This window comes from Prunus avium, chromosome 6 (assembly GCF_965620075.1).
Source record: "Prunus avium chromosome 6, drPruAviu1.hap1.1, whole genome shotgun sequence".
NCBI lineage: Eukaryota > Viridiplantae > Streptophyta > Magnoliopsida > Rosales > Rosaceae > Prunus > Prunus avium.
In genome coordinates, this window is record NC_142289.1 from 5,751,734 (window position 1) to 5,777,920 (window position 26,187).

The 26,187-nt window shown below is 39.4% G+C and overlaps 5 protein-coding genes across 13 annotated transcripts; 4 read left to right on the forward strand and 1 right to left on the reverse strand.

The window, feature by feature from the left end:
- The first annotated feature begins 267 nt into the window (after positions 1-267).
- On the forward strand, positions 268-3,919 carry LOC110770500 (uncharacterized). Its single transcript, XM_021974645.2, has 2 exons — positions 268-3,052; positions 3,218-3,919. Exon 1 carries the CDS (start codon positions 422-424, stop codon positions 2,999-3,001), a length of 2,580 nt encoding a protein of 859 aa, XP_021830337.1. The 5' UTR covers positions 268-421; the 3' UTR covers positions 3,002-3,052; positions 3,218-3,919.
- Positions 3,920-6,114: 2,195 nt separating this feature from the next.
- LOC110770489 (uncharacterized) lies at positions 6,115-9,253 on the forward strand. Its single transcript, XM_021974633.2, has 5 exons — positions 6,115-6,526; positions 6,628-6,745; positions 7,089-7,203; positions 7,491-8,435; positions 8,652-9,253. The coding sequence occupies exons 1-5, from the start codon at positions 6,334-6,336 to the stop codon at positions 8,910-8,912; spliced, it is 1,632 nt and encodes a 543-aa protein (XP_021830325.1). The 5' UTR covers positions 6,115-6,333; the 3' UTR covers positions 8,913-9,253.
- A 3,751-nt stretch (positions 9,254-13,004) lies between these two features.
- LOC110770487 (Protein kinase superfamily protein) lies at positions 13,005-17,263 on the forward strand. 8 transcript variants are annotated; one of them, XM_021974630.2, is made up of 7 exons: positions 13,009-14,005; positions 14,162-14,270; positions 15,036-15,148; positions 15,363-15,573; positions 15,822-16,059; positions 16,388-16,538; positions 16,726-17,263. In XM_021974630.2, the coding sequence occupies exons 2-7, from the start codon at positions 14,192-14,194 to the stop codon at positions 17,092-17,094; spliced, it is 1,161 nt and encodes a 386-aa protein (XP_021830322.1). In that variant the 5' UTR covers positions 13,009-14,005; positions 14,162-14,191; the 3' UTR covers positions 17,095-17,263. The 8 variants fall into 8 exon arrangements, with proteins under 8 accessions (XP_088111199.1, XP_088111200.1, XP_088111201.1 ...); XM_088255071.1 differs by having other exon boundaries at positions 14,170-14,270; XM_021974629.2 differs by having other exon boundaries at positions 13,010-14,005; positions 14,140-14,270.
- LOC110770488 (clathrin light chain 3) lies at positions 17,247-18,273 on the reverse strand. Its single transcript, XM_021974631.2, has 2 exons — positions 17,911-18,273; positions 17,247-17,821 (listed from the first exon to the last, which is right to left on the reverse strand). The coding sequence occupies exons 1-2, from the start codon at positions 18,207-18,209 to the stop codon at positions 17,344-17,346; spliced, it is 777 nt and encodes a 258-aa protein (XP_021830323.2). The 5' UTR covers positions 18,210-18,273; the 3' UTR covers positions 17,247-17,343.
- A 1,028-nt stretch (positions 18,274-19,301) lies between these two features.
- On the forward strand, positions 19,302-26,153 carry CPL2 (carboxyl-terminal domain (ctd) phosphatase-like 2). 2 transcript variants are annotated; one of them, XR_015836656.1, is made up of 16 exons: positions 19,302-19,779; positions 20,069-20,539; positions 21,177-21,387; positions 21,526-21,683; positions 21,793-21,863; positions 21,961-22,066; positions 22,166-22,255; positions 22,418-22,559; positions 22,654-23,018; positions 23,137-23,194; positions 23,287-23,420; positions 23,559-23,612; positions 24,041-24,137; positions 24,272-24,686; positions 25,110-25,183; positions 25,614-25,678. XR_015836656.1 is itself a non-coding variant. In XM_088255223.1 (16 exons), the coding sequence occupies exons 1-16, from the start codon at positions 19,510-19,512 to the stop codon at positions 25,720-25,722; spliced, it is 2,571 nt and encodes an 856-aa protein (XP_088111349.1). In that variant the 5' UTR covers positions 19,302-19,509; the 3' UTR covers positions 25,723-26,153. The 2 variants fall into 2 exon arrangements, 1 of the variants encoding a protein (XP_088111349.1); XM_088255223.1 differs by having other exon boundaries at positions 24,272-24,432; positions 25,614-26,153.
- Positions 26,154-26,187: the final 34 nt, after the last annotated feature.

Consider the following 26,187-nt stretch of genomic DNA (forward strand, 5'->3'; position numbering starts at 1 on the left):
ATTAAAATTATTTCATGTCGAATGAATTACTTAGAAGTAAATAATTTTAGAATTACTTTACATTATTTCATCAAATTTGCTCGACCAACACACTGTGTTACTCATATTTTTTTTATAAAAAAAACACACCGTGTTACATCAAATTATTTGCTGGATAAAATGAATTTAATGAACAAAATAAGTGGTCAACAAATTGAGATTAGTAGTAAATACTGAAAATTGAAATCGGAATTTTGAATATCTCCATTTCTATAGCCATTAGCTGAGGGGCCCTAGTATATGAAAACTCAGCTAATTCAAGCACTCGCGCCACAGCTTCTGTCGTCATCAACCTCGTTACTTTCACTTCGTCCGTCTCGCTACCAAACCAAAGCACCTTCATTCTGGTTTTGCTCTTTTTTTTTTTTGCAGAAACCCAAAAATGAAATCTTCGCTCAATTCCTCGCCACTTCCTTCACTACGTCGCCTCTCTTTCTTAAACCCTAAATTCCTCTCTTCACAAACCCAATTTCCTAAGCCCCATTTAGAATCACCATTGTCGGAGAATCCCAATCCGAGTACCAATTCTTCCCAGTCAGTCACTTCAAAATCTGATATTCCTGAGAAAGCCACATCAGAAATCGATTTTCACGAAAACCCATTTGGACGAGACTCGGAACTAACACAAACCAAGGTGATAAGCACTCTCCTAAGCCACAGGAGTGAACCAAATTCGGCACTGGAGCACTTCATGTGGGCTGAAAAAGAGCGAGGCTTTCTTAAAGGTGTCGATGCGTTTTGTGTGTTGCTGCACATTTTGACTGGCTTTGAAGAGACTCGTGTGCGTGCTCAAATCTTGCTTAACCAGTACGCTTCCGGTGATTCAGGCCCTGCTCCGCAAGTCTTTTTCGACCGCTTGGTAGACTGCGCTAAAAGGTTTGATTTTGAATTAGAATCTCGGGTTTTTAGCTACTTATTGAAAAGTTATGTTAGAGCCAATCGAATCAACTATGCGATTGATTGCTTTGATAGAATGATAGAGCTTGAGTTGTATCCTTGTGTTACGTGTATGAATATTCTTTTGGCAGAATTGGTTAGGAGAAAAATGATTGGGAATGCACGGGAGTTGTATGGTAAAATGGTTTTGAGAGGAATGGGAGGTGATCGTGGCACTCTGCATGTGATGATGCTTGCTTGCTTGAAAGAGGGGAAACCAAATAAGGCAGAGGAGTACTTTAGAGAGGCGAGGGCAAGAGGGATAGAACTTGATGCAGCATCCCATGGTATTGCTATTCAGGCTGCCTGTAGCAAACCCAATTTACATTTGGCTGTGGAGTTGTTGAAGGAAATGAGAGAAATGGGGTGGGTTCCTTCCGTGGGTACGTTTACTAGCATCATCAAGGCTTGTGTAAAGCAAGGGAATATGAGTGAAGCCCTAAGGATTAAGGATGAAATGGTAAGTTGTGGGCACTCAATTAATTTGGTTGTTGCAACAAGCTTAATGAAGGGTTATTGTGTGCAAGGGAATTTGGAGAGTGCTTTGGATTTGTTCAATATAATTATTGAGGATGGACTTAGTCCAGAGAGGGTTATGTATGCAGTTCTTATAGAATACTGCTGTCATAATGGGAATATGGAAAAGGCTTATGAGCTTTACATCCAGATGAAAAATATGGATATTTTGCCTAATGTCTTCATTGTAAATGATTTGGTGCGTGGATTTTTGAAATATCGGTCACTGGAAGATGCGTGTAAGTTGTTTGATGAGGCAGTTGAGTGTGGCGTTGATAATGTTTTCTTGTATAATAATCTCTTATCATGGCTTTGTGGGGAGGGTAAAGTAAGTGAAGCTTGTAGTTTATGGGATAAGATGGTGTGTAACGGTGTGGTACCTAATCTAGTATCCTACAACAGCATGATACATGGCTATTGCAGAATAGGGAATATGGAACGTGCACACAGTGTATTTTTGGAGATGCTTGAAAGAGGTTTGAAACCTAATGTCTTCACTTACTCTATTTTGATAAAGGGCTATTTCAGGAAAGGTGATATAAAGCGTGCCCTTGATGTCTTTAACAATATGGTGGCTGCAAAGATAACCCCCACAGAATTCACAGTTAACATTGTCATTGATGGCTTGTGCAAAGCTGGTCGTACATCTGAGGCAAGTGATAGGCTAAATAAAATTGTTGAGAGGGGTTTCGTTCCTGGATGTATGAGTTACAATAATATTATAGATGGGTTTGTCAAGGAGGGTGCCATGAATTCCGCACTGGCTGTATATAGAGAAATGTGTGAAGGTGGAGTCTCCCCAAATGTTGTCACTTACACCAGCTTTGTTAATGGGTTTTGCAAAAGCAATCAAATTGATCTTGCTTTGCAAATGTGGAATGATATGAAAAAGAAGGGTATTGAATTGGATGTTACTGCATATTGTGCCCTCATTGATGGCTTTTGCAAAAGGCGAGACATGGGAACTGCCCGTAAACTTTTCTCAGAACTCCTTGAAGTTGGTTTATCTCCAAATACAGCTGTTTACAGTAGCATGATTTGGGGCTTCCAGAATTTAAATAACATGGAAGCGGCTCTTGACTTGCACAAGAAAATGATAAGTGAAGGTATTCCCTGTGATTTGAAAGCATACACTACACTAATCAATGGATTGCTAAAAAGGGGTGAGTTACAAGTTGCAACAGATCTCTACTCAGAGATGCTTCAGAAGAAAATTGTACCTGATATCAAGACATATACAGTTCTGATAAATGGCCTTTGTAACAAAGGACAGCTAGAGAATGCACGCAAGAACTTGGAAGACATGAATAAGAGGAGTAGGACTCCTAGTGTTCATATTTATAGTACTTTGATTGCTGGGAACTTCAAGGAGGGGAATTTGCAAGAGGCTTTTAGGTTGCATGATGAGATGCTTGACAGAGGCCTTGTACCTGATGACGTTACTTATGATATTCTTGTAAACGGAAAGTTCGAAGGAGCAAATGCTCTTGTTGGAACTTCATGTGCCTAGATTTTTTTGGTTATTGTTTCAACATGCTTCAGGCCTTTGTTTGTTTCTCAGGTGAGAAATGTATTATCATCTGGACTATTGATTGTTGGAAGTCTTTCACATTTCCCTGGGAAAATATGTGCCAGATTTGACTTTTATGTTTATAACAACCTCATAATTTTTTTTTTCTCTTCATAAGAATCATAACCTACAATAAGGCATCTCTGTATTGTGCAGCATGTCCCTTTTCAAGCACAGGGTGGTGAATTCAAAGTTATGCTTCAGATTCAGATGTGAGGTGAGTTCTAAGGCGTTAGTGCATGCACTATGGTTTGGACATATGGGAGATAGCACCTTTTGCTGATGCCCTTTCCGAAGATGTTGTGGCATCGTTATAGATTTATTGGGGCAGGTGTGGTGTGTCTTGTCTGAGGAGGAGCTTTGTCAGTTCCCATTCATCAGCTGGTATTTTTGAGGTGAAAGGAACAATGTTCTGCATGATCAGAATCCTCAGGGGACTTGCTATTCTTCTCCAGTGTGCCATGAATATTTAGGGTGACTGCTTTCATGCTTGCCATTCTCCCTCTCCCCCATATCCAGATCACATTGCCAGTGGAGAATCCCCACCCTTCGGGGTCATTAAACTGAACACCGATGCAGTGCCTCTTCGGGGTTGAGAGGTGTTGGAGCAGTGGTTCTCCAACGGCGAGTTGATGGACGCTCTCCCTAGAAAAATCAACTGAGTGTTTGGCTCTTGCGACAAAGTTGATGGCTATCCATGCAGGTTTCCAAAATAGTGAGCATTTTGTTTTTCTAGTTAGAAAAGAGCCCGAGTGGCTATATTCATCTGTATATGAAATCATCTTCCTGTAACTGTTGCCTGTTGTAGTTAATAAAAGTCCAAAGTTGCTTATAATAAAAAATGTATTGTTGCTGATCTTTTTTATTTTGTGTGGAATTTTATTGTCTGTGAATTGGAAGAACAAACAAAAGCAATACAAGCAGAAGCAATTATGGTGGCGATTATGCAATTATGGTGGTGATTGTCTACCACTCTCAATTATTGTTCTTATTCCTGCAGCTAGAAATGCTTTATATTCTCAGAACTGTCACCGTCCTTGTCTTATTATCCCTTTGGCTGGCATGGCACTGATTGCTCGGGCCATCATGATGGCTTTGACTTGAGGAAGAAGGGCAGAGAAACATGGGACTCAAACATGGAGCGTGGCACATGGCTTACGTCTCACAAACTTCCACCCAACATACCATAAGCGATCCAAACATGTATTTCTACCGCATCCAAAATGTTGATTTTTATGTTTTCTAGATTTTCTATGTTCCAAGAACCTCCTTTGGGGTTGTGTTCTTTCTCTTTGTATCTTGTATTTGCTATATTTATCAACGAAATTTACAGTTTCACAGAAAAGTTTGGTTTTTATTCTATTTTTTTTTATAATACAAGCAATAATTGAAACTAGAAAAGAAAGAGGGTTTCATTACAATCTAGCGGGCATATAAAAATAACCCATTAAAAAAAAATTACCATATCCTCAGCGGCAATTAAGCAAGTATTAAACAATCAGAAAACTTTTGGGGAAAAAGTACAATAAACAAAAACTTTGGGAGTAAATTTTAGCTGGATTAAAAGCTATGGGGTCATATCATTTGATCCTTTTCAGGTTGGGCTTTGTTTGGGCCATAGGTTATTCGCCAATCACCATAATCCTCAATCTAATTGGGGCCCACGGACCGCATTTTTGAGGCAGATGCCAAAATTTAAACCACACGATTCACGAGGCAGGCCCACGCCATGCAGGACCCTTTTAAATTCGCCGACCAACAACAGCCGTCCGATGATGAGTAGGTCATCTCGAGAAATCCAACAGCCCACGTTTAAAAATGGGCATCTTTTGAACGCCAAAGTTTGAATTAATTCCTCGGCGTTTCGAGACGACGAGTCACGAGTCAAACGCTCCAGGCTTCCAGCACGTGCCATTACGAATGGGAATGTTTCTCGCTCGCTTTAAATCTAATTTGTAAAATGGGCCTATTTTAGCACTTAATCACGAGATTGCCCCTCTTGTTTTCGTCATTAACTTCAAATCAATCTAATCTCTGAATAATTTTGGAGCTTCTTGTGCCTGTACTTCTTCCAAGCTACTCCATGGAAAATGGCGTGTGTATTTTAAGAATTGAAAATGTTATCTATAAGATTTTTTCTGTCTTTGCAAGCAATATGTATTTTATGCAAGTTTCCAATCTTTTATTGGTTTTGGATGGTGTATGATTAACGCAAATATAGGGGAGAAGCTTGAATTAATGCTTGTTTATCATCAATATTCAAAAGGGTATCAATCATTAGATAATCTAAAACATAGGTACGGTGGTTGAAGTTGTAGTTGAAATCTTCACATGAAACAATTGCAAATGAGAGTAATATTATTATATCAGTGAAACTTTCACATTTACGTAACATATCGAACTACTAATATATAATGTCATATTCATAATATATAACATAACATAATATAACTTAAACATGACATACTAATAGCATAAATATAACATATTAAATTTTAGTGATTACATATAATATCTTATAATTGATAATCTAACATGTTATATGTTAAATTGACTGTTTAAAACAAATATAACATGCCAAGTTTTAATTGGAATATGCTAGATTAACGAAGATAAAGCGGTAAACTGTGGGTTGGTTTCTTCAAAAAATTCTTATGGACGAACTAATTGAATGGTAGATTATTGGTTAGTCTCTTTAACTAATCCGAATCTTATAAAATGAACTAATAGAATGGTAAATGATCGACTGATTTCTTCAACTAACACGAGAATCTTATTAAAGGAAATCTAAGATTTCAATAACCTAAACATCATTTCTTTTCCAACATGAAACTTCACATTTCACATGCATCGTGAATTCGTGTAATACAGCTTTATCTTCACATGTCTACAGTTTATGAGGACGGCTAAAATGAAATCCCGAAAAAATGATTAGGAAAAAGCCACGTCTCTCGCAAAATCAGAAGCAATGGCACTCTCGTGGTTATCTCCACATCTCAGCCCATCCACACCATCTTCATAAATATTCCATTAAAATATTAATTTCCTGATGCTTTGTTTTTGTTTCAAAAATCTGAATGCTTCCAAAACAGAGAAGGCGACTCACTGGCTATGTCATTCTTGTCAAAGCAATCACAAAATAATACAAAAACCAGCACCTGAACTTCAGCTAAAAAAACTCACCCTGTCTCTCCCAAGCTCCTCAATTTCTCTCTTCTTCTTCTACTCTCTCTACCCTGCAATCTTTGTGTTACTGAGCTACAGAGACGACCATGGAAGTGAGCGTGGAGTCGAGGGCACGAGAACGAAGCTTCGGGAAGGTGGTGAATGTGAATGACAGAGATGAAGAGCTCGCTTTGTTTCTCGAGATGCGAAGGCGCGAGAAGGACAAGGAAAAAAATACCAACTTTCTCCTCCTTCCTAACAAGAACGCTGATGAGCTCGATGCTATTGCTGCGCCTCTTGGTACGTCGTCGTTTGGGCTCTTCTTGGTAGTTTCAAAAGTTTCGGTATTTGTTAGTTTTTTTGCTTGTTTGGGCATGATGGGTTGTGCTTACTTTGTGCAGATTCTGATAACCGTGGAGGTTCAGAGGTTTCTAGGATTGTTGGACCTGTGGCGCCGCAGAGAAAGAGCCGAGTGGATGAGTTTTTGAATTCGGAGAATGAGAAATCTGATTACGATTGGTGAGTATTAGTAAGTTCATGTCAAAGCTTAAATCATTGATGATATGTTTGTTTATAACTGATTGAGTAATTTGGCCGTCTGATTAGGATAAACCATCTAATAACTTGTAGAATTGATGAAGAAACTTGTTTGTAAAAGATGGGTTGCTAAATCAGGGGGTGTTCTGTTTCTAAGGACTGTATTTAAGAAAAGTTGATTAAGCCTGAATAGAGCAGGATTTCTTGTTCATTTTGTAGACTTTTATTTCTCACTCTAATCTCTATGCTTTGGTCTGGATTCTGGAATAATGATAATGTCATCTCACTTGTGGTATCGTAATGGGTAATCTCTTCTAATATCCAGGCTTCTTACACCCCCTGCTACCCCACTTTTTCCATCCTTGGATTCGGAAGCACTGAAAACTGCGATCAGTCAGACTGAGGTTCCTAATGACCATGTATCCGCTCCGAAATCTAGGGTAAGAACTCTAGACTCTAGTCAACCTGAGTTCTTAATATTTATAGGCCTGGTTTAATTTTCTGATATGTATGTGCAGCATTCCTACATTTGACTAATTGATCATAAAATGATGATCTTCTATTCATAAGACAATAAGATTTCAATGACTTGAATCTTCCCTAGCTTTTATGTCTGCCTAGTTAGAACTGCAGGTGTTCTATGAATTGTTTTGGGATTTTTGGTTTTACTTATCAAGTCATGAGTTGTAAATTTACATTGTCATGTTGTCAATAACTTGGGCTGCAGCTAGCAAACATCAAACCAGAACCTACTTCAAGGGGCAATATAGCATCTAAGCATCCAACATTGACATCTGGTCTGAATTCTTCCAGTATTGGTAACAGAAGGCCCTCATCATCTGGAGGGCCAGCAGCTGCTCCTCGTAGATCTGCTACACCAACTGGACGGTCCTCATTACCTTCATCAACCAAGCCCTCAAGATCCTCCACCCCAAATTCACGAGCCACCTTATCATCCGTTAAGCCCATGGCTCCTACAGTGAGGTCTTCAACTCCTTCTAGGTCCATTGCTCGTTCTTCTACACCAACTGCCAGACCTTCTGTACCAGCTTCCAAGTCAACATCAAGATCAGTAACACCAACCCATCGACCAAGTTCATCAATCGCACCTACCCTATCTGCTCCCCCTGGTCGATCTTCTTCAGCAACAAAGCTACGTCCCACAAGTTCAAAAAATCCCGTGCCATCACGTGGAAGTTCCCCAACAGTAAAACCTAGGCCTGTGAAATCATCTGAGATGCCTGGTTTCTCACTTGATGCTCCACCAAATTTAAGAACATCACTGCCACAAAGGCCAGCTTCAGCCTCTAGGGATCGGCCTGGACCACCAAGTTTTAGGTCATCTTCTGTTATAGCTGGTAATTCTAATGGAAAACCAAGACAGCCATCACCTTCTAGTGGACGGGCTTCATATGGTAGTGCCACTCCTAACGGGAACTCTCATCGAGTCATAAGCAGACCATCTTCCAAAGACAGTGATGATGTAAACCCTGTACTTATTGGAACACAAATGGTTGAGAGAGTAGTAAACTCGAGGAAACTGGCACCACCTAAGCAATATGACCACCACACTACTCAGAACAGTTCTGCTGGGAAGTCTCTGTCCTCTGAAAGCTCTGGCTTTGGAAGAAACCTTTCAAAGAAGTCCTTTGATATGGCTATGAGGCACATGGTATGCATCACTTTCCTTCTTCAAGTGCACATTGTTCACTTATAGCTAAGACCTTGTTCAGTGACCATAATGATATATGGGATAACATGCATAATGTTTGGCGTTCAGATCTTGCAATCCATTCAGTATTATCCAGCCTATGCTTGGTGTCCTTAACCAAAGAACTTTGATTTTCCGAAGCAATTTTTAATTTAATTATGAAATTTGCTTATGCAGGATATAAGGCGAAGCATGACAGGTAATCTGCGGCCAGTTTTGACGAATGTTCCGGCTTCCTCTGTGTACAGTGTCAGAACGAGACCAGCAAAAAGCAAAACTACTAGTGCTATGGACTCTCCTCTTGCTACTTGCAGCAATGCCAGCTCCGAACCAAGTGTCAACAATATTCCTGTTAGTTTAGAGGGGTGTGAAATTGAAGATGTTGATCTTGGAAGTGAGGGAGGAAACTCCTCCCCTGCAAGCCACCAAGGTAGGTGACCACTGATAGGACCATCGACCCCGGATTATTGGTTTCGCATCCATCCTCGTCATTCTCCCATCATTATTATTTTACATGGGGGCCTACCTAGCACTATATTTAAGCTACAACTCATCCCCGAAAGGAGCTGATGGTAGAAGGCACACTATAATACTGTAAATGTTAGAGAAAGTTTGTGAGTGCATGTTTATTCTGAACATCCTTGCTATGCTAGTCGAACAAAATATCAGGCGCCTTTGATGAACCACATTCTCTGTCATCAGTTAGGTTACTCATTAGCAATGATTTTGTACTGGATTTTTTATGAATGAAAGTTGAAGACCTCCTTCAGCATTTACAATTTGCTGCTCGTACTATGGAATTCAGTCTGATAGCATCTCTAGATAGTCTTTGGGTAAATGAAACTTCAAAATATCAAAGATTTCCCAACTTTGGGTTTCATTCTTCGTATTTTTATCATATTACACAGGGCGTGCTATGTGGAGTTGCTTATGCATCTCAACAATAGATAACAAATTAAATGAACACGGTGTTTAAAATGAAGATAATATTATTTGTGGTTCAGCAATTGAATGCTATGTTGAAGTGAGTCTCCTAATTAATCAAGGAGATTTATTTCCTTGATTAATTAAGGGATTTACTTTCATATTTTATAGATTTATTTCCTTGGTTAATTAAGGGATTTACTTTCCTATTTTATATAGTTGTCAAATCATTGTATAATTAGGAGATATTTTCCTAATCCTTTACTGGATCTAATTCCTTATAAAGCACTCATGTAAATTCTTATATATACCTCCTTATGGAGAAGAATAAGAAGAAGTTAACATATTCAAACCAAATATCATATTTTAGCATGGTATCAGAGCAATCGATCCTCGGTTGTCTCTAAATTCTCATAGCAAAATTTCTCCTCCCCCCTCAAGGGGGGAGGGGGGTGAAAAAGGATCTGTTTTTCTTTATCATGGAGATTTTACCTCTTTCTTGACTTCGACATACCCTTCTCTTCAGGGGGAGAAGAGAATTGAAGAGAAGTTTCTATGTTCTTAAGCCGTGTTCACAGGGTTTCTGTGTTCTTAAGCCGTGTTCACAGGGTTTCTGTGTCCTTAGCCGTGTTCACAGGAAATTTCTCATATTTTTTCCCAAATCCAAATCCCTCAAATCTAAATCCTCGTATCGAATTTTCTTGAACCACAAACCTTGAATCAAATTCCTCATCTCGTATTCCTCATATTCCTCATATTTCCATATCTAAATCCTCGTATCGAATCCCTATCGAATCCCTCGTATCGAATTCCTCGTATCGAATCCCTCGTATCAAATTCCTCGTATCGAATCTCTCGTATCAAATTCCTCGTATCGAATCCCTCGTATCAAATCCCTCGTATCGAATCCGTCGTATCGAATTCCTCAAATTTCCTTGTTCAGATTCAGATCATCATACCCACATCCTCATCTACTCTTATCCCGAAACCCTAAACACATCTTTTTTCTCTTATTCTTAAATCCTTCCGCTGCCATGGATATCGTTTCTCAACCCAAATCCGAATATGAATCCGAATCCCAACCTTCCAACCTGAATCCGAATCCAAATCCAAATCCAAATCCAAATCCGAATCCGAATTCGAATTCGAATTCGAATCCGAATCCCAACCTTCCAACCTGAATCCGAATCCGATTCCGAATCCCAACCTTCCAACCTGAATCCAAATCCAAATCCAATTCCTACATCAAATTCCTCAAATCAAATTCCTAAATCAGCGATCGGTCGACAGTGGAAAGCGACCGGCCCCCCCTTAGTTCTTCGAACATGGAGAATCTGCTTCATAACTATCGGTCGCCAGTGGAAAGCGACTGGTAGTCAGAGAAGCTGTTTCAAACCGACCGGTCACCAGAGGAAAACGATCAGTTTTCTCCACGCTGTCAAAATCAGGAGGAGGAAATTGAACCATCTTATGAGATTTTGCCTGCTTCGGAGAATTCTTCAGCTCCAGTACCACACCAGTCACCTGCTGAGGACGTCATTCAGAAGGCACAGAGCCTGTATATTAGATTCCAAAAAAGGAAGAATCGTGGTAAACCTCCAGTTCACTACGAAGCAGATCTTAATGCAAAGGGGAAATATCCCATCAACAATTATGTATCCCTCAACAGATTATCAGAGTCACGGGTACATTTTGTGAAGCAGTTAGCCGACATACCTGTTCCCAACAGTGTAACTGAAGCACTAGAAGACCAAAAATGGAAAGAAGCCATGAATGAAGAAATACGAGCTCTCTAGAAGAATGGCACATGAGCACAGTGTGTCTCATAGGAATGCAGTTGATAGAATCTTAAGACTCACAGAAGCATGCGGTCAATCCCTGCTGACCCAGCTACCGGGACTTGTGCTTCTATCAACACCACCAAATGTTCTACTTTTCATACGTCCTCTCAAAAATTCACATGGATTATCGACTTGGGTGCTACGAATTTCATGACTCACTTATCAAGTTGGGCATTTGTGACGTATATGCACCAACTTGAGGAGGAGTGTTGAAGTGAGTCTCCTAATTAATCAAGGAGATTTATTTCCTTGATTAATTAAGGGATTTACTTTCCTATTTTATAGATTTATTTCCTTAGTTAATTAAGGGATTTACTTTCCTATTTTATATAGTTGTCAAATCATTGTATAATTAGGAGATATTTTCCTAATCCTTTACTGGATCTAATTCCTTATAAAGCACTCATGTAAATTCTTATATATACCTCCTTATGGAGAAGAATAAGAAGAACTTAACATATTCAAACCAAATATCATATTTTAGCATGCTAGACATAGCAATTCAATTTGGATTCTGGAGATACAAACAAAAATAGAAACCTTTGACAATCTAGACAGGTGTTTAACTATGTTCCACACAAATGGATGTCCCTGTCAAATGTCAACATAATTTTCTTGTTCTTCACCGACTGGTAAACGGTCACTGTTCTCTCTCATGTTCTAGTAATTCTTCCTCTTTGGACCGTCGTTCTAATAAAGTAAAGAATCGGAAAAGTAGGATGAAGAAAACAATTTCGAAGTAAGAGAATGATTTGCCTTCAATCTAGCAGCCAGTTTCCTGGCTTCAAAATTCAAACTTCCAACTTTTTCTTTTTGTTGCAGAGTTTAGAGACCACTGGTCCTGTAAAGAATGACATTGTTACATCTCTCTTTGAAATCTATGAATAAATAATATCACTTTGATGCTTTTGAGAATTTGCTCACACTTGCAGACGGCTGTCAATCATTATGTATATAAAACTCATAATGGAATTAATCGCTTAATCTCCATTTTAAGATGTGGAGATTAATTCATTTTCCAACAAATGATTAGGTAATTAATATTTTTTATTTATGCGGAGGGGGAATTTAGGTCAGGGTGAGGAGCACATCTGCTTTAAAATAAAAATAGATGGGACGTGTGTTACTATTATATAATATTATTCATAGCCCAGCGAAGAAAAATAAAATAGTTATTAGCCGTATAAGATAGATATAAGAAGAGTTTACTTTTCTTTTATGAAAATCTTGGTCTAGGTAAGTTTGAAACCTCAGCTGGGTTGGGTCTGTGACTCCTTACCAACCAGAGCCAGAAAAGACATAAATAACGGACGAGAAATGAGCAGATGAATCAACTTTGACTTTTAGCAATGTGAGCACTCGCATAAGTCTCCCCCGAAGACATCTAAGCAGAGCCACTACTAACCCACTTGATTTTTACTCTTCTAAGCTATAATCTTTCGTTTTCTTGTATATTGGGTAAGAAAATAATGGAAAAAAAAAGAGGAAAACCAATGTCACCATAAAAAACAGTCGGCTTATTATCACAAAACATCCTTGACGTTTGCGAAATTATCACATTGCATCCCTAACGTTTTTTTGTATCATTAATGATCCCTAACGTTAATACAGGTACTCTTAAATAGTCCCTCTGTCAAAAAAACCGTTAAATACAAGGGTATAATCGTCAAATCAATCCAAAACTATAATTTTTTTTCCTTCCCTTCTCTCTTTCTTTTCTTCTTCTTTCTTCTTTCTCTCCTCCTGGCCCTGCTCACTCTTCTTCTTTCTTTCTTTTTTCCTTCCCTTCTCTCTCTCTCTCTCTCTCTCTCTTTTTGTCTCCTCTAGCCACCCAAACCACCACCCCGACCACCAAAGCCACCACCGTGGGATCTTATATCCCTGCCCCTCTCTCTACTCTGTATGCAACTCTCTCCCTGCCCCCTCCCACAGCCCACCAACCCATAGCCACCCAAACCACCAGCTCGACCTCCATAACCACCACCGTGGGATCTTATACCCCTGCCCCTCTATGTACTTTCTCTGCAACTCTCTCCCTGCCCCATTCCACAGCCCACCAACCCAGCACTCTAGCCACCCAAATCACCACCCCGAGAGAAGGAAAGAGGAAGAAAAAAGAGAAAAAAGGAAAAAAAAAAAAAAAAAAAGAGAAAGAAGGAAAGAAGAAAAATGAGGAACAAAGAAGGAAAGAAGAAAAAAAAAAGGGAGAGAGAAGAAACAGCGAAGGAAAAGAAGAAGAAAAGAGGAGGAAAGAGAGGAGAAAAAAAAAAAGAGAAACAGAGAGAGAGAAGGGAAGGGAAAAAAAATATTATAATGTTGGATTGATTTGACGATTATACCCCTAAATTTAACGGTTTTTTTGACAGAGGGATTATTTAAGAGTACCTGTATTAACGTTAGGGACCATTAATGATACAAAAAAACGTTAGGGATGCAATGTGATAATTTCGCAAACGTCATAGACGTTTTGTGATAATAAGCCAAAACAGTCCTTGCCTTTCCACTGACTTCTGTTGATAGCACACTTTTGACCTCTTCCAATTAACATATTCTCACTAAAATTCACTAACCCAATTCTTATTTCTTACACATTTGTTCGTACGTATCATGGATTTTAAGCTGAACCAACTAATTTTCCACCTTCCATGCGCGTTCTCTGTGTCTAAGATATTTGGGTTTAGGTTTTTGCTTATAACTCCACAGGCCCAGAAAAGCATACAAGACTGTTCTGGCATTTTCTCTGTTGAAGAAACAATCCAATTTCAGGTCAGGGTTCCAGATTCCGCTCTAGTCTCACTTTTTTATGTGAATTTGTTCCTGGCTTTTTCAAATTTTGTTTTATAGATCTGAATATTCTTGACTTTTATGTTTTTTATACTTTCTGTTTAGTACGGTTTAAGGTTTAAGAAGACATGTTGATAGGGGTTTAGGAAAGCTGAATTGTGAGTTGCAATGGTTTGTGGTTGCTTCGGCGGTGTGTTCAATTGGAGTAAAGAAGGGAATGCTTCCGGGTCTTCCGTCCAGGCACAAGGTAAGCAAATCAGTATGACTTGGTTTTCTTAATAATTAATTACTAGCTGAACTCTTACATTGTAAAATAGTAAAGCGTAAAACGTACAATTTTTTGTGTCTTCCCTTTGTAGCATGGATTATCATTTGTAGTGTTCTGGTTCTTTATTAAATTTCAATATCATATTCAGTTTTTTGTAAGTGGATGCAAACGGGTCATCTTAAATCTCTAGTTTGCACCTTTATACCTTTTCAGTAGATAAGATAAACCGTTAAAATTCTGTGGGCAATGGGCGCAATGCTGCCAAAGTTCTGAGCTTGAAACATCTTTTTGTGTTGCATGTGAGAAGTGAGATTCTCTCATCTAGCAGCAACACAAGCTTCCCTGGATGCAACATTCCTATCGTTCTTGTGTAACTCTTCGTGTTGTTTACCTGATGGTTCTGTCCAAGTTCCGTTTTTCTTTCCTTGTGAAAGTCAGTAGGGAATTGGCAAGCTACAATGGAAAAGTTATCTTAGATTCATATATCTTTGCATTTAATTTTCTGCAAGACCCCTTTTTATGTTTTTGCCTCCACCTCTTTGACCATCTATTCGAGTAATGATTTTAGAAATAATATGAACCTTATAAAAAAGAACAAAAATTTCTTTCGGGATTATTGTGTTAGGCTAGGTTATGTTGTCTGATACATGCATGCATGCCATTAGATATTTTCTTATGGTCATTAATGTTTCTGAACTGGATAAATTGATCTCACAAGGGTTTTTATGTCTGTATGGTAATTAGGGATTCCCACCAGCAATGTGAGGCTCTTTTCTTATAATTCATTGAGATCAGCTACTAGGAATTTTCATCCATCAAGCAGGATAGGAGGAGGAGGTTATGGAGTTGTCTATAGGGTGAGATCAATGAAGCTTTTTATTTGTGTAGTAGGCTAATATGGAGCTAAAATAAGTAGCAAATCTTGGACCGTTAAGTCTCTTTATAAGGCCAGCATTAAAAGACTCCAAGTGAAAGCTTTCCAACCCTAGATCTAAAGGTCCAAGATTGACTACTATACAAGCACCGCTTTCCTGTTTCTTTCTTACACTGCTATATCATTTATGATTGCAGGGAGTTCTAAGAGACGGTACCCAAGTTGCGATCAAGTGTCTCTCTGCAGAATCTAAACAAGGAGCAAATGAATTTTTGACAGAGATCAACGTGATATCAAGTATGCGACATCCAAACCTTGTTGAGCTCATTGGTTGCTGCGTGGAGGACAATCATCGAATATTGGTATATGAATATCTGGAGAACAACAGTCTTGCAAGTTCTTTGCTTGGTAATTATTACAATATTGAAGTTTTTTGTTGTCTCAGATTTCATTATCCAAAACTTTTGATTGAAATGACATATGACCCTGCTTTTCTTCCCTTTTATCTTATCCTCTTGGAGGTTTTGATCTCTTTTAAATGTCTGATTAAGTTTTTGGATTTGTTCAAAGATGTAATATTTCTCTTAAGGTAATGTTGCACCCTCTAATCTGTCAAATTTTCAGTGTATGCTAATATGCAACAACTATTTTGACAGGTTCAAGAAGTAAATATGTTTTTCTAGATTGGCCAAAGAGAACTGCGATTTGCCTTGGTACAGCTACTGGTCTTGCATTTCTTCATGATGAAGCTGAGCAACACGTTGTCCATAGAGATATCAAGGCTAGCAATATACTTCTTGATGCAAATTTCCATCCTAAAATTGGAGATTTTGGGCTGGCAAAACTTTTTCCAGATAACGTCACTCATCTTAGTACTAGAGTGGCGGGAACAGAGTAAGCTTGGATTCTCTTAAACATTTCATTAAAATACAGCCTAGGCTATATAGTTGTTCAGAAGTTTGTTTCTAAATGTGGTGTCTTGGGGGGTTATCTCAATAAATTAAATCATCAATATTAAGAAATAACTTCACGTTCAATTTGGTATCGAGGTCTATTAAGTAGTTGCTCTTAAGCTGCCTGAAATTCAGTCAATAATCTTGTAGTGTAAAAGAGAGGATATTCCAAAAGCCATTAGCAACTGATATATTATGGATGTTCTTTCTCCCATTTTCTCTATCTATTTGCCCCTCTATGCACTAACAATAATGTTCTGTGTCTGCAGGGGATATCTGGCCCCAGAATATGCACTTTTGGGACAGCTTACAAAGAAAGCAGATGTGTACAGTTTCGGGGTGGTTTTGCTTGAGATAATCAGTGGCAGAAGTAGTAGCAAGGCAGCCTTTGGGGAGCAACTGCTGGTTCTGGTCGAATGGGTATGCTTTTCTAGTAAATTACATTGTGCTCAGCCAAAAAAATAAAGGTTCTTGGGTGATGAGGGGTCTTTTCTAGGTTGACAAAATATGTTTGGTTCAGTTTTCTTACTAGAACCACATAATTGTTGATGCAAGTTTTTACGAGTGTTATATTTTAAGTCTCACAATTATTTATATGCTTCTGCAGACATGGAAACTAAGAGAAGAAGAAAGGCTGCTGGAAATTGTTGATCCAGATTTGACTGCATATCCAGAGGCCGAGGTCATGCGGTTCATTAAGGTTGCCCTGTTCTGTACTCAAGGAGCCGCGCAACAAAGACCAACAATGAAGCAAGTGGTGGAAATGCTTTCCAAAGAGGTCCACCTAAATGAGAATGCCCTACTAGAGCCTCCAAAGCCAAGGGTGCAGGCATCCCGGAAGTTCGGAGGCGCCACTTCGTCCGGGACATCATCGTCTCATTCGGAGAAACGCAAGCAATCATCGGCGAATCCCGACATAACTTCCACCAGCTCGTTGATCTATGACGACACCGAAACACAAATGCTTCCCAGATGATCATTTCCCGGGTTTCATAATTATTTGCTCGAAGCTTGCAAAATTTGCAGCTTCTTGGCACCAAACAAAGGTTGTAGTATGCAAAGTGGTTGTTGATTTATTAAGTGAAAATAAAATGCATACTAATTTGAAAGAAATGATCATAGCATACATTTCATTAAAACAAAAATTATTATTTAAGTTCTAAATTATGATTAACTCTAGGATCATCATACAAAATCAACAATCTCTAATCACAATTAACTCCTTCTAAGCAGCAGCTACAGCTTCATTAATCACAATTGCTTTAGCATCTTGTTTGGGTTGACCTGTTGGTTCTGGTTTGGGCTTCATATGCTGAGGAGGATTGTAATTAAGCTTCACAAGAATCTGACGCATTCTCGAGAGTTCGGTTGGCTTCCCAGGCTTTGACCCTTGAACCACAACCACGGAAGCCTTCTTGTCTTTGTCTTTGTCTCTCTTCTTCCCCCTCTTCTCTATCGCTGCCACCTCGCGAGGTATAAGCTCTGCGATTGCTTTCCAGTAATTTTTCTCAGCCTCTGCTTGAAATTTCTCTTGATTTTCCACAAACACCTTCTCGCTTTCTCTGTTCGACGCTTTCTTCTTCTCAACGCTGAGCTGACGCTTCCTGTAGAACTCCACCTTGTAAGCCTCTGCTTCTTCGATTATCCTCTGCAACTTCTCTTTCTCCTTCTTCTCCTTCTCCTCCAACTCAAGCGCGTTTATTCTGCACATTCAGAAACACTTTTGATCAGTTTCAGCTCTTACATCACTATATCAATCAAAATTCAATAGAAACTGAGTCTACTCGCTCACCTTCGCCACTCTTTCAGTGGGGAGCCCTCGTCCGGCTCCATCTCAGCCGGAGACGGTAACGACGGTCCACCTTTGGAGTACATCGACGGCAGCGATTGAGTTCGGGGCACCGGATGAGAGCTGAACGCGTCGTCTCCGGTGAGGTATGGCTCGTTGGAGAATATCGGCGACGAGTCGTTGACGGAGTCGGCGTCGAAGTTCGAGAACGAGCCGAATCTCTTGGACACGAGCGGAGGATCGAAGCCCGTGTACCCGTCGTCGTCGAACGGGCGGGTCGACCCGGATCCGAACGATGACATTATTTTTTTTCTCTCTCTCCGACCCTGGTCCTCAGCGCACCACGTCCCAGTGAATCTCTCCAGGTCCTCGTTTCGTATCTTTAAAAGCGCGGGGAATAGCGTTACGCTGCTGCCAGGCGCAGTAGATGCGGGCACGTGCTGAGTTTCCATTGGTTCACATAGGATACGATGCTCTGAAGTGCCATAGAAGAGTGGCACGTGTGCTGGATTTGTTGCGTCTGAGCTCTGCTGATCTGAGCTTGGCGCCACATTTTGCTTTCCAGTCCACCAATCACCTAGAATGTTCGTCAAATGCGTGACTGTTTGTTTTTACGCAAGTAATGTTCCGGTGGTATCGGTCGCATTGGAGATCTATTCGTAACCACGCTGATTTTGATTGACAAGCAGTGCGCCGGATCTAAATAATGGAACTTTCATGTGGGATGTTATTATATTGGGTCTAGTAAGGCCCAATTTAGTCCAAGGGGCCCATTTTACGACCCACTTGTTTTTTTATATATATTTTTTATAGGACTACCCAATGAATCTTTATATCTGACTGATAGTCCAAATTAGTAAGGATTATTTTTGTTGACCAAAACATAATCTTTTCCAGCCAATTATTGACCAAAACATTTAAACTAATATATTTATCTGTTTCAGGTCCATTAATTGGTTGGACTCTTTGTTGATTTCTTTTGTGTTTGAAATATAAAATTACGTTTAAAAAAAAAAAATTATATACTGAATTTCAAATCCAAAGCACTTTTAATTCTATCAGGTTCTTCTCCTATTTCCGTTAATTCGTTGCTTGACTCGTGATAAAATTTAATTATCTGTCCCGTAAAAGTTAATTAAAATTTGTGCGTCTTGAGCTGAAAGATTCACACAAGTTCAATATCCCACCCATGATCCAACGGTCAATAGGCGGTGAACCAGAATCAAAGGACTTCCTTATATGACACGAGTACAACATTGTTTTTAGCTTCTACCCGCCAAGGGCAAGACACGCAATCGCTGAGCAACGGCAATAGGTTCCGTACCAAATGGATATTTTCGTAATTTCGGACAAATAACTGACCCTTGCGCATATAAATACATACGGAGTCTCATTGTTTGAAACCGTAGGCAGAGAGAGGGAGAGGAGAGAGAGAGAGAGAGGAGAGAGCGAAGAGGTCTGAGAGTGAGAAGAGGAGGAGCAGAAAATAGATAGCAAAACTGGAGAAATACTCCACAATTTTTCACAAAAAACCACCTGATTTCGTCAACATTTACGAATTGGCCCCAAACTTTTCCCGCTTTCGCTCTCAAATTGATCTAAATGAGCCGTTTAGGGTTTAAGTCCGTGGTCTTCCACGGCGACCTGTGTTTGGGAGAACTGGATGCTATTCCGGTGAAGGACCAGAAGTTCCAGTTCCCAAACAATGAGATTCGAATCCACCGCATATCGCAACAAAGTGAACGATGCCCTCCTCTCTCAATTCTCCAAACGATTTCGTCATTTTCGGTTCGATGCAAGCTCGAATCGACCTCCCCTGTTGAACAGCCCCATTTGATCAATCTTCACGCCTGCTGCTTCTACGAGTTCAAGGTCCCACTCAATTGCTCCGCTTTCCCATTTTTCGCCTTTTGTTAATTAAATTTTTATAGATTGAGTTTTCCCTTTGGTTCCCGAGAAAATGTACCGGCAGCATAGAAAAACAATCCGAAGTTTCGTGATATTCATTGATTTTCTAAACGCTTAGTTAACTGGGATAGTAAAGCTAGCTCAGTTAATATCTTAATTGAGGAAGAATATGATCTAGATTTTCTTTTTTATTTTCTCGCTAATCAAGAGGAGTGTAATAAATTAAATGCGGTGATTTGATTTTTTTATGCAGACTGCGGTTGTAGTGGTTGGTGGTGAAGAGATTCACTTGGTGGCAATGCCGAGTAAACAGAAGAAGTTTCCCTGCTTTTGGTGCTATGCGGTTCCTGTAGGTCTGTACAGTGCTTCACTACGAATGCTGAATCTAAGGTGTCTCTCAATTGTGTTTGATCTCGACGAGACGCTGATTGTTGCCAACACCATGAAGTCTTTTGATGATAGAATTGAGGCTTTACGAAGCTGGATTGCACGCGAGAGTGAAATGGTGAGAATAGCCGGAATGTCTGCTGAAATGAAGCGGTACATGGACGATCGGTGGCTGTTGAAGCAGTACATAGATAATGACTGTGTGGTGGATAATGGAAAGGTGTACAAGGTTCAACAGGAAGATGTTCCTCCGCTGTCTGATAACCACGAGAAAATTGTTCGGCCTATCATTAGATTGCCAGAGAAGAACATTGTGCTCACTCGCATCAATCCTGAGGTTTGGAAAATCTTCTATTCATGCTTGTTAGTTTATTTATATTTTGGTTGGTTTCCTTTGTGGATTGGTAAGTGGAGAAGTTTAGAATGACAGAAAGCAATTCATTATACAAAATGCTCACTACTGAAGACAAAAATGTTGCAATGGGGTTAAGGTGGATTCAATAGCTTGATTACATTTTCTGTAACAATTCGTCCATTAGCTTTCATAACTAGTACTTGTGAAGACCAACCCAATCAAAAAGATATGAAAAGAACGTAGTTTGTCCTTAAGCAGAGACAGTTCGGGTGCATGTTGCTGTTGCATAATGTTGTTTGCACAGCTAAGTATTACGTTTTTGCATTTGGCTGGGCCTGCTTAGATTTTCTGAACATCTGCAGTGTATTTAACAACATTTGTTTGGCAAATTGTCAATCATTTGAGGCATGCATTAATTTTTACTGAGTTTTCTTTTTTCCGCCGCCTTTGCAAATTTCATTGTCATTTGGATTAGTCAGGAACTTGTACAGTATTGGACTAATTATCTTCTTACAACAATATAGAATGACAGATAAGTAGCTGCATTTTATGAGATATATTTGATTCTATTGATTCCAGTGTGCAAAAGGCTACGATATAATATCACTTTTTAGTGCAGATTCGTGATACCAGCGTGCTTGTGAGGTTACGACCTGCATGGGAAGATTTGAGAAGTTATTTAACTGCAAAAGGACGCAAGCGGTTTGAAGTTTATGTCTGTACCATGGCTGAAAGGGATTATGCCTTAGAAATGTGGAGGCTTCTTGATCCAGAGTCACACCTAATAGGTTCAAAGCAACTTCTGGACCGTGTTGTTTGTGTCAAAACAGGTAAGCATCCAAACATGATGGTAACTAACAGTAAGAAATTGAATTTCCGGTGATGGTATAACCAGTAGAAGCTGTTGCATAGCTTAAATAGTTGCTTTAGCACATCGGTTCTAACCCTCATGGTTCTGGACTTATCAGGCTCCAGGAAATCTTTACTCAATGTCTTTCAACATGGAGTGTGCCATCCAAAGATGGCAATGGTAATTGATGACCGTTCAAAGGTTTGGGAAGATAAGGATCAACCTCGAGTTCATGTAGTTCCAGCATTCACTCCTTATTATGCTCCTCAAGCAGAGGTACTAAATCTGTTTTCCTAAGATTTGTCTTAACAAAAGCTTGTTTTTGTTTTCATAAGATTCTTAGTTTGACAAGTTCCTTTTCTTTTCCTTACCTTTTATTTTACAGACTGCAAGTCCCGTTCCCGTCCTCTGTGTTGCAAGAAATGTTGCATGCAATGTCAGAGGTTGTTTTTTCAAGTAAGATAGGTTAATGCTATGTGGTTAATTTAATAATAATTTCTGTGGGAATTGTCTTTGTAATTGATTTTCTCCTTTTCAATGCCATTGTTTCCAGAGAGTTTGATGAGATTTTACTGCGAAGAATTTCTGAAGTTTTTTATGAAGATGAGGTGGTAAATTTACCTCCTGCTCCTGATGTGAGCAATTACTTGATGTCTGAGGTATGTGAATTAAAAATATCCGATTTTTATATCAATTGAATGAAACTTTGTATCCATGTCTATTCTTTTATGGTATCGTCCCGATGTTTTGAATTACAGGATGCTGGTTTGGCAACCAATGGAAATCTTAATGCTCCTGTTAGTGAAGGAATGAATGGCGGTGAAGTTGCAAGGAGAATAAACCAATCTGTAAGCTTTTCCTCTGTATGGCTTCTGTTATTATCTTTCATCTGATGTCAGAAAATTAGCGCAGGGGAAACATATTGTGTCTTTAAATTAGAGAATTGGCATGTTGTGTGCATGTGTCATGATGATAATTGATCGTTCACATTTTGAACAATTATATTTCAGGATGACAAGTTTGGTGCAGACTCAGTGGCTCATTCTCTGAAAAATCAGGCTGAGGTAAGATCGGACAACTCTCAGGCACCTGTTGCAATTCTTCCCAATGTCGTTGGTGCAGCATCTTCGAGGCCGGTCATGCCTTCTCAGAGTATGAGCTTCATCTCAAGATATTGGTTTTGAAAGTATTTTGTGGTGTTATACTGCCTAGCTTTTATACTAAGTTATCTCCAATTATGCCTCAGAACCTGGTTTGCTTGGACCTCCTGTTAGAAGAGACAGCTTTTCTGATCGTGACTATGAAATGAAGAGAGGACTCCTTGGTACAAATCCTGGTCTAGATATGAGAAATCAAACCTCTGCTGAACTCCCGCATCTATCCAGGGTACCTGCACAAATGCCAGCAACCTCAATACATGCACAAGGGGGATGGTTGGTGGATGACGACAACAATAGGGGACCTCCGAGTAATCGACCTTCTGGGTTTGTTCAACCGCCTGACATCATAAAATCTGAAAAGCTAGTTCACCAGAATCCTTTTAGTCCTGCTACACCAGGTTCTACTCCCAGTGGTTTGCTCTCACAAAAATCTGATGTGAAAAGGGAAGAGGTATGTTCTGAATTCTTTGAAATTCATTTTGGAATCACTCGCTGGTTTTGACAATCTTAATTAAGGTGTTATAAGCACTCTGAAAATGTCTCGGTGGTCAAAATCTCTCTATTTGCAGGTATTCTCTGGGCAAGATTTACAAAAACAAAATCTTCCTCCTCCAAGTCAGCTATCAGGTAAGTTAATTTATCACATGGTACAAGAGCTTGTACGCACAAGAATCGGGGATCTTCTTTTGATGACTCTACCTTTGGTTTTTTTTGTGCAGAGGCCGGTGCATCCCAGAATCGGGCATCTTCTTTTAATAGAGAATCTCAATTAGAATCTGCAAAAGTGAACCTCCTGCCATCCCCTTTATCTATTGGAGTGCTGCAGGAAATTGGACGAAGATGCAGCTCAAAGGTAGGATTAGCTTGAGTTTTATACTCCTCCCTCCCTCCCTCCCTCCCTCCCTCTCTCTCTCTCTCTCTCTCTCTCTCTCTCTCTCTCTCTCTTTAATTTTTCCTAATGTAGTTTATGATGTTGTGGCCTGTTGCCCAGGTTGAGTTCAGGTCTGTTGTAAGCACCAGTAATGATTTGCAGTTCTCTGTTGAGGTCAGTGAACTTCCCTTCTATACGCCATGTACATTCATTTGTATTTTGGCAATTTTTACTACTTGTTAACTTCACAGCTGTTGTACTGTCTTTTAAAGGATGTATGCTCAGCTTTTACGAAGATTTTGGTAAAATGATTAAATTGTCACCAACAGATGCTTTGAACTTAAAATTGTCTTAAAGGGTGGTGCGTCCGATTCAATTATCTCTTTCTTTAGCAGAACAAATCAATAATAGGCTGGCAGCCAAAAAAAAGGTCTTTTTCTTGGTTTGGTGGAATGAATAGAGCAAACATGGAAATGATTTGAAACTCCATATCTTAATTTTTTTTTGTTTATGCATTTTGCATTTGTCTTCTCTATTTCGAGGAACTATCTTGTATCAATACTGGACTCTAACATGCTCATTGTTAACCTTTGTTTCTGAAGGTTCTCTTCACTGGAGAGAAGATTGGTTTTGGAATGGGTAGGACGAGGAAGGACGCTCAACAACAGGCTGCTGAGAATGCTCTTCACAGCTTGGCTGGTAACATTATTCTTTAACCAAAATTATCTTTTTCCCTGCAATTTTCTGAGATGCTTTCATTTGTGTTTGTTAGTGGTTTGAAATATGATAGCCAACATATATAAAGAAAAATGATGTGCTGAACGGAATTGCAGATAAATATGTAGCGTATCTCGCACCTCGTTCTGGAGCTGTGGACAGAGATATTGATAAAGTCTCAGTCGGGAATGAAAATGGATTTGTATTGGACATCGTCGGTCCTGAATTGACTGAGCTGCTAAGGGAAGATGGAATGCCTAAAGAAAGCACTTCTGAGGTGGGGATTATTGATCATGCTTTCAGTAGTTGATTTGATTTTCTATGTTCAAAAACATAGGTGATGCTTGGATAAAGGGTATGTGGGCAAGACATTCCAGATGAGGGGCAGTGGTTTTTTACAAGGAAAACCACTCCTATTTTTGAATTTTGCATCTCACGAAGATGTGATGGCTAAAACACTGAAAGCGGAGTGAGCTGGCTTCATGTGTGCTACTGCTGCCTTAGAGGCTCCATTAATTCCTGTTTTGAAAGGTACGGGCTTGGTTGTCAGTCCCTCATTTCTACCCATTATCCAAGTATTCCTATGTACTTGATATAGCTATGTTCTTTTCTTAACCTGTAAGAATAATAATTATTCAGTACCTTCCAATTGGATAAGCATACTAAGTAGGGTTTATCTTTTCCTTCCTACCTTTTTTTTTTCCCACTGTATTGCTTCTAGTTGACTTTTAAACTTCTCACAGATTCCCTTTTCTTCCCCATTTATATTCTGGGTCTAACTTGAGCAATGCGGTGAAACTCTCTCTTTTTTCTTCATGTGAGAGTGAAGCTTCTGAACCATGATTCGCTCCTTTCTTTTTCTGGAATAGTATAGCTCCATCTAATATGTGAACATAATAACCTTTGTGTTGAATATCCTGATTAAAACCCATGTGTTCAATACCAAATATACAGGCTACTGAAGTTGAACCTGAAAGTACTTCTATTACAGTGAGTCAGCAAGTTCAAAAGCGTGCAAGTTTGCCAAGGTAATATGGTACTTTCTTTTTACCCTATTTGAATTGAGCCTTATCCAAAAAACCATGTGGAATTTTGAAGGGTTCTTGGTTGGATAGAAAAAATCTGGCCAAGTCATGTTTTATGTTAAACTTTGGCTCCTTTCTTCTTTTTTGTTTGTTTTTAGATGTCTTCTTATGTATCTGTATGATTGGTGAATAGTACAAAATCATGATTTTAATTCTTATGGCACCTTTCTTGAATAATAAAAGGCTTTATGAGTTCACTTTGTGGCCAGGGGCAAGCCAAACCCCGAGCGGGGATTAATCCCACCCTTTGGGTGTGGGGACACCGTGTGGTATTTACCAAAAAAAAAAAAACAAGGCTTTATGAGTTCAATGTTTCTAAATCGTGAATATGCCGGTTTTCCACGTTCTTATTTTAGTTACAATCTATCTGCAGATTGCTACAGTCTCTTCCAAATAAACGATTAAAGGGAGAAATATTGCATGGCTCACAAAGTTTATCATCTTCACGGCCGCAGAAGAATGTACCTTCAGACAAACCTTGACACTAAAGTTGTATTAATGAAGGCTTCCGCTAGTGCATTCTTCCCCCTCCTTTGAGAAATGAAACGATGGTCTCGGCGAGGTCCAGTGGCTCCATCTCTCCCCGGCATCCAGATTTTGTAACTAGTCAGTAGTTTTGGGAAACCACGGGAACGAAAAAGGAAAAGGAGATGGGTTGGCTTTTACGGCAATGGATATTACCAAGGTGAATATGTGTAATTTTGTTGGTGGAAAGGTGGGCTATTTTTTTGTCATCTTGCCCCATTTTTTCTCGCTTGCATAATGGAAAGCTGAGGTTGGAGATGTTTATATCTCTGATTCATCAGGTCATCTTGGCTTTCACCTGAATATAGTTACATGCTTTTTAACCCTTTGAAACTTTAGCGTAAATTAGAATGAATACAAGGGTTTCTGCATGGAAAGTGAAATTTGAGACCGTCTTGTTCCAGAAACAAAGTTAGTTCAGA

What these genes read in the sequence shown, in the direction of transcription:
- LOC110770500 (XM_021974645.2), top strand. Translation starts at nt 422, where the DNA reads ATGAAATCTTCGCTCAATTCCTCGCCACTTCCTTCACTACGTCGCCTC.
- LOC110770487 (XM_021974630.2), top strand. Translation starts at nt 14,192, where the DNA reads ATGGTTTGTGGTTGCTTCGGCGGTGTGTTCAATTGGAGTAAAGAAGGG. An exon ending in TCTTGCAAGTTCTTTGCTTG is followed by an intron (nt 15,574 to 15,821) that starts GTAATTATTACA and finishes CTATTTTGACAG; the next exon opens with GTTCAAGAAGTAAATATGTT. An exon ending in ACTAGAGTGGCGGGAACAGA is followed by an intron (nt 16,060 to 16,387) that starts GTAAGCTTGGAT and finishes CTGTGTCTGCAG; the next exon opens with GGGATATCTGGCCCCAGAAT.
- LOC110770488 (XM_021974631.2), bottom strand. Translation starts at nt 18,209, where the DNA reads ATGTCATCGTTCGGATCCGGGTCGACCCGCCCGTTCGACGACGACGGG. An exon ending in CCACTGAAAGAGTGGCGAAG is followed by an intron (nt 17,822 to 17,910) that starts GTGAGCGAGTAG and finishes CTGAATGTGCAG; the next exon opens with AATAAACGCGCTTGAGTTGG.
- CPL2 (XM_088255223.1), top strand. Translation starts at nt 19,510, where the DNA reads ATGAGCCGTTTAGGGTTTAAGTCCGTGGTCTTCCACGGCGACCTGTGT. An exon ending in GTCAGAGGTTGTTTTTTCAA is followed by an intron (nt 21,864 to 21,960) that starts GTAAGATAGGTT and finishes CATTGTTTCCAG; the next exon opens with AGAGTTTGATGAGATTTTAC. An exon ending in AAGCGTGCAAGTTTGCCAAG is followed by an intron (nt 25,184 to 25,613) that starts GTAATATGGTAC and finishes ATCTATCTGCAG; the next exon opens with ATTGCTACAGTCTCTTCCAA.
- LOC110770489 (XM_021974633.2), top strand. Translation starts at nt 6,334, where the DNA reads ATGGAAGTGAGCGTGGAGTCGAGGGCACGAGAACGAAGCTTCGGGAAG. An exon ending in TGCTATTGCTGCGCCTCTTG is followed by an intron (nt 6,527 to 6,627) that starts GTACGTCGTCGT and finishes TACTTTGTGCAG; the next exon opens with ATTCTGATAACCGTGGAGGT. An exon ending in GAGAAATCTGATTACGATTG is followed by an intron (nt 6,746 to 7,088) that starts GTGAGTATTAGT and finishes TCTAATATCCAG; the next exon opens with GCTTCTTACACCCCCTGCTA.